The following is an 11,716-nucleotide window of genomic DNA, read 5'->3' on the forward strand; positions in this document are numbered from 1 at the left end:
CAAATTAAGAGCTTGACGTAACACTACATTGACAAACTAAATACCCAGTTTCAGTTAGAGAAATGATACATTCTGATAAAATGTACGGACAGTATAATTTACAGTTCCCTCTCTCTTTCTCACACACTCTTAAAGGGCAGACTAAAAATAAAAGACGGGATGAAACTCGCAGCTGCTTCCACCAGAGGTGCTGTTGATCTGCTGCTGCCGCCACAGCATGTGTTGCTCATATAGTGTCAGTGTTGAAAACGTACCACTGTCACTTATTCAGCATTGTCACAACATCCTGATATATTTGTTTTCATATATATTTACAGTACCTGAATGTGTTATAGGTGGTGCATCCATCTGTAAATAAGATATAATTGCATCTTGAGTTGAGAGTTTCATCAATAACACATTGGAATCAAATGTTCTTATCTTTTCAGGAGCAGTCGTGACGCTCACAGACCTTCATTTGACGCTCCCACAAATTCAAGCCGTCTCTGCTAACATGCCATCCAGGGGTTGGCCTACCACCCTTCCCACCGTCCTCCCTCTGTCCTGGGGTGAGGACCATGTGAACTTTTCTTCTGACTGGGATCTGGTGCTCTGTGCAGATATAATTTACCTCCCAGAGACTTACCCACTGCTGGTGCAGACACTAGCTCATCTGTGCAAGAACAGAGCCATGGTATATCTCTCGTCCAAAATGCAGAAAGAGCATGAGACTCCATGTTTCTATGAAGAATGTCTGCCTTACGTTTTGTTGATGAAATCTGAAGTCTGTTGTTCTCAGCTTCTCGTGTTTTGACTTGTTTTCTCTGAGACAGGATCAGCTCTGTCGTTACAGCTTCAGGTTTCAGTGCAGGTCTGCTCATGATATCCTGACTGGAGACTTCAGGTTCTTCATTTCATTGTGCATTTCTTCATTTTGACTCTGTGTTGTCATTATCATGCACAATATAGTTTCAGAGATGAGTTTGACAAGGTTATCAGTGCATGTCTTGAAAAATGGTCAACTGTTCCTCTGCTCTAAATTGAAAGTTTAAATCACATATTTCCTGTTTGTATTTCTGATTGTTGTCTCAGTTAAAACACTGTATAGGTTCATTTTATTAGTACAAGTGACACAGCGGCCTGTTCGTAGTCAGACACCCCTGTTTCTGTTTCTGGAAGGATGATGTTACAAAGAGAACTGAGCTGCATTAATCTTCAGATTAGATTCAACACAAGCCACATGATCACAGCTTTAAAGACCCTGAAAATCATGTCATCTGTTGTCCTCTGGTTCAAAGTAGGCGGGGCTCTGTTGGAAAAAGGTGACATTAAATCCTGCATGCACCAATGAGGGTTCAGCAACATTTGAATGGAAATGTGATGACGTCTTTGGGATTGCTTGCTTATGTATGTTGCTAAACTGTTGTCAATCAAATCTGATCAAACCACACCCACACAATCCTGATGAAGAGGATTCATTTAGTTTGAGCGATACAATTAATAAATAATACCCAAGGATGTTTTTTTGTTGTTGCTCATTTGGTCATGAATATTTAAAGTTATGTTTTTAGGGGCTTTAAATCAAACTAACACCAGTCCTTCCTCCACACAAGGTGATGGAGTCTGTCAGACTTTTATCTATCAGCAGCATCAAAACTCAGAACAATGCAAAAACGAATGTTCACAGTAATAATGGATACCGTCATTGTGTCAACATTCACATTTCCGTCTTCTGCGCAATTTTACATCAGCTCAATCTAGACGGACATCAATTAGAAAGCTACAGTCCAATATATCAAAATATATTCAAACTTCTGTCACATGAATCCAGTTCGAAAAATTCTAGCAATACCGTTTAGCGTATGGGCTGTTGTACAGTATTGTTTTTATTGAGATATGCAAAACCCAAAACAAAGTTTATCCCATCCCCAACTATTCTGTCAACATCAACAGATTGCCCTCCCTGCAGCCTGCTGTCTGTACGTACTTCATCCCCTCTCTCCTGCTCTCTGCTGATGTACAGACTTTCTGTTCAGAGAAGGAAAGCCTGTTTGTTACGCTGGAGAGTTTCAAAGAAAGGGAGACAGCCCGTCCGCTGCCCGTCTCTCCCTCCGCTACAATTCAGCCGACAAAACAACAGATCCCTATCTCCATGTGGAGCCTGCCTGCCATCACGCCGAGCACCTCCCACACGGGTTTCGTGCAAAGTGCAGATCACTGATTTTATTGTCATTCATGATTATTTGGGCAAAGTTAAGAAAACTGTGCATTGAAGAAGTGGTAATGTTGACCCGAGTTCCATATGAGCTGATTGAAAACCAGCTAATTAAAAAATGTTACAGTTGACTTTCTCATTCTGAACAAAACTGTTTGTTTTATACGTGTGGAAAAACAAGTCGGACTCCTTTACATTAGTTTTGTATGACTTTAAAGAGGAATGATGAGGCTAAAGATGGTAATTCTAAAAACCTGATAAAAAAATTCCTCAGTGGTATTTGGACATGTTGACCAGATGAGAGGAGGATGGGCTACAGTGACAGGGGAGTGTGTGTATGTGTGTGTGAGTAGGTGTGTGTGTGTGTGTCGAGTGGGAGGGGGACTGAAAACTATGGTCCTTTTAAAACAAGTTGTCCTGCTGTGACTTCATTAGACCTCACATAACCTCATGAGCAGCAAGGACAAACATCTGAAAACAGTAATTAAAGGTAAGTGTTGAACGTGTGAACTAATCTCTCCATTATCTAAATTACAGGTGAGACTTTTTAGTATTATTATATTATATTCAACGCTAACATATGCTTTTGAGTCTCTAGATTTTATGCATGTTAACGACACACTGACACAGTTAAATATATGATCCTTTCTATGTTTCATCCAAAAGATGGAGTTCTGGCCCGAGAATCAGGGACAGTCGCCTCTATACTCCAAATTTGGTACTGTTCCTGGGAGAAATTGTACACATAAGTGAGTTCAGTACTATGATTGCCTTTTCAATCACTGTAATTATTAGATGATAGAGTCTGTTGCCTTTGTTATGCTTGTTTGAGAAACTGCACAATATTTTCACTTGTTGGACATCAGCATTGTACCACATTGATGCAATAAATGATGCTAAAATGAGCTACTTGTCATAAGTAGATTTTCTAAAACACATATCAAGAAATTAAATGTGGCTTTTACATATTTTCCATTTCACCCACAGCTACCATGACAGACATCAGGTACCCCATTATCCACTTTACTATGGTGAGCAGCAGGATCAAGGCAGGGAGTCCAGATACTGGAGTGCACCAGGATCAAGAGCCGGAGGGGCTCCACAGGAGTACACTAACTGGACGGACCAAGAGCTGGCCGTCCCTTCTTCCTCTCATTTCCCTTTTCTTCTAGACCGTCACACTCAGCAGCACCAGGACCAGGGAGACAGAGAGTGGACAGCAGCTCAGCGAGCAGCGAGAGAATATGAGAGAGGATTTCTGAGGGAGGGGTGGCAGAGGAGGTTGGAGCCCTGTGGTCCTGTCCGCTACAACAGGGAAGCTTCTGCTAAGACGAGCGACAGCAGCCATCGAGAGCTGGAGGCATGGGCAGCTCGATACAGCCATTCACTTCCACGGAGGAGACGTATAGAGGCAGAGTTGAGGGGCTCCTCTCAGGGGCTGCTGGAGAGCAGCAGGGCTCCAGAGAGGGACAGCAGGAGTGGGACAGATCCTCGAGTGGCAGCGCTGCAACAAGTCAGACAATCTGCAAACATCAGAGAATCAGGACTGTGGTGTGATAGAGGGGGCAGACAGCAAGCTCCGACCTATTATCCATCACAAACTCCTGCCACCGACACAAGCCACATGCTGGACATGAAAGAAAAGGCCGACTACCAACGGAGGATGTTCAGCCAACCTCCTGGCTATATTGCTCCCCCTCCCTATGACAGCCCACATAAAGGCTCACCTGTATTGCACCACTGTGACACCAGCTGGGAGCAGAAAGGTAAGAGACAAACCAACTGGTCACAGCCCACACTGAGAAAGCAGGATGTATCAGCAGATCTGTGCGATCACAGAAAAGGAGAGAAAGAGGAGCTTACAAAACCAGATGGGAATCAAAAAGGCTTTCTAGAGCTTGAAGGACTAAAGCACAGACGACAGGAAACAGATGCTTTACAGGCAAATAGTCCTTTTAGTATCCAGGAAAAACACATACAGCGCGAGGGTGTGTTGTATGTGCAAACAGTTGAGAATAAAAAGATAAATGAGGAACTGTCCTCAAAGGTAATTGAAGGAAGGGAGTTCAGATTAAAGAAAAAGACAGGTGGGATGACCATATTCTGCTTGGTGTCTCGAATAGCAGGCACCACAGAAACCTCATCTTTGCCACTTTGTACTTTACAAACAAACACAGTATTAGGAGGTATTCCGAAAAGTCTCAGGGGCAGTAGTGGCATAAATCAAACACACAAACTTGCAGATGAGGTGGACTTCAGAGAGCCAACACTCACAGAGCAGTCAAACACTTGTGATGGGAGGAATGTCAAAGCCAAACAGAAGGAGACACCAACCTGCATAGAAAGTGAGATGCTTGAGGTTAATCTATCAGAAAAAGCAGAGACAGATATTGTGTCCCCAGATAAAGCGAATACAAGTGATGCTGATTCTACGTTTGGGAGAATGGTTGCTCAGTCAGTGAATTCTGTGTCAGTCAAATATCCTCTGTGGAGGGAGCCGAGGATTACAAGCAGGGCTGAAACTGAGAGATCATCCTCATGTTTGAAAGCAAACAGCGAGGAAGGAGAATCAGATGTTCTGCAAGACCCAGAAAGAACAGTTCATCCAATTGATGTTGAAGTAAGAAGACTGGACATAAAGACAGACACAGAATCTGAGGACAGTAAGGGTCTTCTGGTTATCAACACAACCTGTGTTGTTGTTAAAATGGAGCTGATTCCATCACCCAAGAAAGAGCATGTTCACTATTTACACACCGAAGACATTCAACTTGATACTCAAACGACCGTCTCTCCTGAATGTGTCCAACCAAACGGTCAGCTGAATCAGGAAGAGACAACTGACCAAAACACAGAAACAAACCCCCACCATGAAGTGCCTGAGACCAAACTAGACTCAGATCTTTTGGAGAAAAAGGCACCCGAGGGACAAAGTGAAATCTCTTCCTGCTGCATGTCCTCATCTTCGGTTTCTGAGAGGGAAAAGTTGGAGGAGCGAGCTGAAAGGATCCTAGGAATCCCTCTACATGACTGCATCGCTAAGCAGCAACCTGAAGATGCAACGTCACTTCTGGACTCCTGTGTGGAGGACGAGGAGGTTGAACCATCTCCAATTGAAGATAATGACATCGATGATGCAGTTGAACAAATCCAAGAGGACACAAGCGAAGAGGAGCAGTTACAGGATCAGTTAGAGGTTGGCCAAACTGAGGATGCTGTGTGTTTGCAAGAGAATGATGACACCAAAGATCAGGCATCAAATGAAGGTGCTGGGGATTTTGCGGGATATCAGGATCAAGTGTCTAACATGTCTGAAGAGAAAGACACTGTCTACCAACTCAAAAATGACATCAAACCTTCGCCTGGAATTGAAATGAATGAGGATCTTCTGCTCAAACCAGCCAGTGAAGAGGGTTCAACTGAGCAGGAAGAAAGTGATACCTCTTCTCATCCCTCTCAGTGTCTCAGTCCACCAACCAACCTTTCTGATTCTTCTTCATTTTCACCTTCTCCACTCTATGAAGCACCAAACTCTGCCCTTTCTGTCATGCCCTTATCCTCCGATCTTACACCTCTCATGCACATCTCAGAATCAAACAAAGAGGAGGGTCCTGATCCTGAGTTGATTGCCCTCAATTCTGCAGAAAACTTGGCTCCTCACCCTGAAACCTCATCTCTGCCTCACACCCCATCACTTCTTCCCCCTGGATCAACAAGCTCCACTCCCCATACAGACCATTCCCAGAGTCCTTCTCCTCTTGTTTTAACTGTTGTTGAGGACCAGGATGAAGAGGGTGAAACATCACATGTAATAAACAGTGAGATCAGTGAAGACCTTGAGGACCTCGCCAAAGATATGACACAGGAGCTGGTGTTGCAGCAACAACTTGAAAGTGGCCAACCAGACGATGCCGATTGTGTGAAAGAGAGCAATGTTGCTGATGAGCAACAGACAAAAGAAGCCGATAAAGATCCCGCAGACCATACTATGGAACAGACTCTTAAAATATCCATAGAAGATGCCATAGAGGTTGACATTTTGCAGCAACAACTTGAATGTGTCCAAGCAGGAGATGTTGCTTGTGTAAAAGAAAGTTATACGACTGAAGAGCAGCTCCCAAAAGAAGACAAAGAGGATCCTACAGGACTTTTGGAACAGACAATATCCCAAGAAAAAGTGCCTGACAGTCAAACTCAAACAGAGGTCAACATTTTGAAGCAACAATTTGTTAATGAAGAAGAAAGTTTCATGACTGAGGAGCAATCAAAAGAAGAAGCTGATGAGGAACAGGAACTATCCACAGAAAATGCTACAGACACTCAAACAGACATTGACATTTTGCAGGACACTGAACCACAGACAGAACCGTCTAACTCGTCTCCCTCATCGTCAGACTCAGACTGGGAGGTGTTTCAATCACCTTTGGATGTGCTCTCACCCTCCGACCTTCCTTCTCCACCACACACATCTATCGAGCCAGACGCAGACTTTGTTTCTCTTTTGCACTCAGTCTGTCCCTCAGCTCTAAATTCTGATGCTGATCCTGCTGCTGGCATCCATGAAACTGACCCTCCTTTTCTTCATCTGAACTCTTGTGAGGAATCCCTTCAGTTCTCATCTTCCTCTTGCACTGATCTACCCCCAGTCCTACCTTCCAGCTCCTCAACTCCTCCTCCTCTTCAAGAGGAAGGTGGAGATGTTGACCCTGAATTACCCCTCAAAGAAGAGCCCCAGTATCCCATGGCCCTGTGGGATGCGGTAAATCGCATTAGGAAGCATACAGCGCCAGACTCTGAGAATGAAGAGGAGGAAGTGAGTGAGCTGTGGGATCCAGAGAGTGTAGGGGAGGACTTGCGCTGCCTGGGTGTGGTTGTAGGCATGGAGTCTGAGAGGATATTCTTTGATGGAGCAGGACAACGTGCAGTTTCAACAGAAGAAAGTGTTGAAGAGGATGTAGAGTTGGGACAAATCCAGGAGGATCTGTGTTATGAAGAGATAGTCGGACATGCTGAAGAAGACACACTGTCCTGCAGCAGCACCAGCAGCCACGGCTCTGGGGACACCGTTGTCGTTGCAGACGAGGACGAGGTTGAGGAAACGCCACCTGACGCCTGGACAGAAAGCATGACGGGGAAGGACGAGGAGTTTCAGTCGGCAGAGGGAGAGCGATGCTGCTCTGCTGAAGTAAAAGATGAGACTGCAGCCAAGGAAGAGGGAGATGGTGATGGAGACGAGAGCGTCACAAATGTGTCAAGTCAGAGTGAGGACTGTCAGGTGGAGGTGACGAATAAAACAACCAAGGCAGCGGAAATGACGGAAACAGAGAAGGAAGGAAACGAGCAGAGGGTTTTCATGCCCTCAGCGGTCTCAGAAGGGGTGATTGAAAGTGAGTCGACTGGATAAACAATGTTCTGATTCATGTAATTAAATATCTAATGACGACGTACAGTACAATCGACGGTGGTATTGTGCCTGATAAGGAATGGAAGTCGCTGATATTTAATGTATTTTTTAGTTTCGGTGTTATCTTAGAGCTTTTATTTTTAATGGATAAGTAATGATACATTCACTGTTGTTTTAGAAATGTAGAAATTTGGCATTAGGGAAATCTTAAAATCTATTCTTGTAAAGCAGACCATGTCATACCTTTTTCCCCCAAATGTTTCCACTGTTTCTAGAGTGTTTAAGGTAAATATTAGGCTGAGAAATTATGAAAGAGGATATAATAAAAGATTGATTATTTGGAGTGATTTCATGGTGTGGTGATATTTCTGGCAGAAATCAATCCATTATTCTGCATTGTAAGTAAATAAAACAATGGAGTGCATTAACAACATGCTGTGGAAAGTTAATCTCCTCTTGTGGTGATTGTTTTGTTATCTGCTCTTTCCAAGGTCAAGAATGAACTTTCAATCTCAACATTTATGACAACACAAGTCCTGAAGAGAAAAAAATGGAAATTTAAAAATGTACGATTTCATGACAACTGGACAAACTCCATCTGTTGAGGAAGACTGTGTTATACAACTGAACTATAGTAACTATTTACATGTTGAGAAGTCTTTTTTTAAACTTCTTTTTAATGCAGTATTTAAATGTCATTATGGTCTTCCCACCTACATTTCAGTATTTGACAGCAGTCCGTTATTCTAAATATAAATATTACGTAATAAAGTATTGGCTACTGTAATCCTCCTTTACAGTAGCCCAGTTGTGCCCTCCTCTCAAAGAAATGTGTCTAACAATACATTGAAAAACACTAGCTACAACCAAGTGCCGACAGTGTGTGAAAACATTTGTAAATCACTGATCTTAAATTATCAAACCGTTACTCATTTTTTAATTTTTGGGATTCATTTTATATATAAAAAAGGAAATAGCAGACGAATCGTTGTGAGAAAGCAACTTATTTTTTCTCCACACATCAAAAAATAAATTATTCCAAAAATACTTTTATTCTACATCAACAGTACAGCATGTGGACTTTCCAACTGAATAGGATTATTTAATTCAGACTCAACTATCAGATTGTGGACTACAGCACACTCTAGTGGCGTTCAGCTTTACTAGACAAGAAAACTGAACTTTAATCTTGATGCTCAAAAGTAAAAACTAAAAGCTTTAATCAAATACCATAATTCAATGGGATTGCAGATGTAGTATTTAATGAACAGAAGAGGAGACATTTGCCTGCTCCTGAAGCTAAAAACTATTTTGTACTTCGATATAAAGCTATTTTCTGCTCTGAAACAGAAGGACAGCATGGAGGGAAAGTAGACCTTTTCAGAAACAAAGACTGTTAACATTAACCCAAACATTTCAGCCTATTTACAATCCAAAACTTTGTTAGACAAAAAGGAAAGTCCTTGGGAGTGTTGTAACGTCTATATGCTGCTTAACGCTTCAAAGTTAAGCTTAAATTCATACTTTTAGAGTAGGCAGTGGTTGGAGGATTTCAGAACTTTAAAAATGTTCTTCTTTCCTTAAATTATTTTTGACTTTGCTGCAACTTTCAAAAAGGATCCTCAATTGGCAAAAAACGTGTGATAAGTTCATTTTCAGCATCAACACACCCACCTAAGCAGCAACATTGTAACTGTTTTCTAAACTGTAATACATTTCACATCAACAGTAACAATACCACGGGGCTAATAGTGAAAGAGGATCAATGTTTAAAGAGTGTGACGTTATATGGGAAACATTTGTTCAGCAGTAAAAGGCACATTTCACCACTAACTCCACTCAAATCATCTTCATGTCTGATGTTCTATAATGTGTGTTTAACTTTTCAGTTTTACCTAATGAAATATTCACCCAAAACAAGTTATTCCTGACAGTTCAATAAATATTGGTGAGCATTAAAAACTTACAACTAGAAATGAAAATATAGTTGGGCATCAAATAACTCTTTCATTGGTGAGCAGGCAGCATGGTTTTCCATTCACTATGAATAAAAAACATCAATGCCATGAATGGCTTTTAGAGAGACCATCAATTAATAAATATGGACTTAAGGACCACTTCACCAAATGTCAACCTGATCTCTGTGTACTTGTGTCTTAAATTAGGACATTTACTGTTTATACACAACTAATCCTGTACGCACTGGGAAGTATAACTTTCATCTTAAGAGCAATTTAAGGCAAGAAAAGGGCTTTTATATGAAACACAGAATATTGAAAAGTATAATAACTTACAGTATATAAAAAAGTGACAAGATAGTCCAAAGAGCAGCAGCTAAAACTGGCAAACTGGTCCTTAAATTGTCACAGATCAGAGGAACAAGACTTGTATCTACAGGTGGATTTCCTATTATCTTACATTATAATTTATTACTGGCATGGCGTAAACCGGTGACTGCAAACTGAAAACAGTACAGCACCCAACGTCTCCGTTTCGGCTGAGAAGAGACGATGATATCAAAGTTCATCGTGGGACACTTTCAGAGCGTGGTCACAGAGGTCTGCAGAGCACACAGAACATGTAAACAATGAATTAAAACACAGTCGCTGGACGGGAACGACATAACAGAAATGTGTAAGAGTATGTAAGACTTAAAAATAAATCAGGCATGTTTTAAACATACCTGTCCTCTCGCTGCAGAGTTTGTCTTTGATATTTTCTGACTCATAAGCGAAAAATTCAATGACTTCATCTTCATGCTGCTCAACAATTGTTTCACACTGCAGAAATAAGTTTAAAAATAACTTTTACAAGCGGCACCATTCACTGATTTTTAAAAAATTATAATAATTAACAATAAAAGCAAAGTAATTCAAACATACGATGGTGCATTTAAGAATCATTTGGTGATATTTTGTACTCACTGCAAATTTTAAACTGCCTGTAACTCGTGAATCCAGCGCGGCCTCTGAGAGGTCCATGGCCTCACCTCTCCGAGACTTTATCCTAATGTAGGACTTCCTGGTTGTGGAAGAATCTGTGTGCTCACCGTAGTCCCCCATCCTCTCACACACGGTCTCCATCAGCTCCAGAAGGTTTCCCTCTGAGCGAGCCAGAGGAATCTGGTGCCATCAGAGGCCATGAAGAACTCTGAGTTAGTGAGGATGTGAGGTGTCTCTTACCAAACGGTAATAATTAACAAAGTGATAATGTATTTTTTCGCACAATGATATTCGGCACTTGGCAGTTTTACATATTCGGAGTTATAGACACAGTTGATAAGCCACACGTGCAGCACTACTTCCTAGTGGACTATGGTATTGAAGTGGTGCCGTCTACAGAGTGGGTCGGACATATTACTACGTGGCTGTGCTGCTGCAGGTTTACCTCTCTAATGGACTGGCTGCCGTCTGGGTTGATCCTGAAGGATCCCGTCTGGATCATTTTCTTTGGGTCTATTTGGGAGATGGCCCATTCCAACTCATCTACCAGAGCCCTGCACGCTGCAAGGAGCAGAGGGAGAGGACGCTCGTGCGCATTAGGACTTGATTATGTAACGTTATTCGTGCCCTGGACATAGAGTGAGACACATACCTCCACATTTGATGTCCTGTCCTTGTCTGGCTGCCTGGCTGAAGCTCAGGAGGAGACACACAACCACACACGGTGCGAGCAGGACGGCCGCTTCCCTCATCTTGCATCTAAACACAGATTTCAGCACAACACAGACCTAATACACATCAACCGGCAAAAGAAACACTCAAGTGACTCTGTGCGAAGTTAATCGGTGCTCTCAAAATATTATTTATGTTCGACTGGCGTGAACCAGAGAGAGAGATTCACAAAAACACACACACACATCTCGTCACCTTTATCATTCTACTTACAAGTTTCTGCCAGTGTCTTCTGAGGCCACCTTTACGTTTATACACGCTGTTCCATCGCATTCAGTGGAATGTGGTGACGTAGGCAACGGAGCTGCTGCTGGACAAGGATGGAGCTCGCGCTCCAGACAGCGCCCTCACGTGTCCGGGAAGATGCCAACGGGCAACCTCTTCGTTTCAGAGACATTTTGCTGGTTTTATGTCGGCTAACATCCGAGTTATCGACTGAAATTA

At 42.4% G+C, this 11,716-nt stretch overlaps 2 protein-coding genes across 5 annotated transcripts; one reads left to right on the top strand and one right to left on the bottom strand.

Moving 5' to 3' along the window:
• The first annotated feature begins 6,115 nt into the window (after nt 1-6,115).
• Nucleotides 6,116-8,325, top strand: LOC142970573 (uncharacterized). Its single transcript, XM_076110892.1, has 2 exons — nt 6,116-7,581; nt 8,090-8,325. Exons 1-2 carry the CDS (start codon nt 6,183-6,185, stop codon nt 8,098-8,100), a joined length of 1,410 nt encoding a protein of 469 aa, XP_075967007.1. The 5' UTR covers nt 6,116-6,182; the 3' UTR covers nt 8,101-8,325.
• Nucleotides 8,326-8,627: 302 nt separating this feature from the next.
• cnpy2 (canopy FGF signaling regulator 2) lies at nt 8,628-11,602 on the bottom strand. 4 transcript variants are annotated; one of them, XM_076110895.1, is made up of 6 exons: nt 11,486-11,602; nt 11,193-11,299; nt 10,986-11,094; nt 10,523-10,720; nt 10,282-10,378; nt 8,628-10,158 (listed from the first exon to the last, which is right to left on the bottom strand). In XM_076110895.1, exons 1-6 carry the CDS (start codon nt 11,543-11,545, stop codon nt 10,115-10,117), a joined length of 615 nt encoding a protein of 204 aa, XP_075967010.1. In that variant the 5' UTR covers nt 11,546-11,602; the 3' UTR covers nt 8,628-10,114. The 4 variants fall into 4 exon arrangements, with proteins under 4 accessions (XP_075967010.1, XP_075967011.1, XP_075967009.1 ...); XM_076110896.1 differs by having other exon boundaries at nt 10,986-11,101; nt 11,486-11,601; XM_076110894.1 differs by having other exon boundaries at nt 10,986-11,101; nt 11,193-11,328; nt 11,486-11,577.
• Between the last annotated feature and the right edge of the window lie 114 nt (nt 11,603-11,716).

The sequence above is a fragment of the Anarhichas minor genome, unplaced genomic scaffold (genome assembly GCF_050575085.1).
Source record: "Anarhichas minor isolate MPS153535 unplaced genomic scaffold, ASM5057508v1 ptg000043l, whole genome shotgun sequence".
In the NCBI taxonomy this organism is placed as follows: domain Eukaryota; kingdom Metazoa; phylum Chordata; class Actinopteri; order Perciformes; family Anarhichadidae; genus Anarhichas; species Anarhichas minor.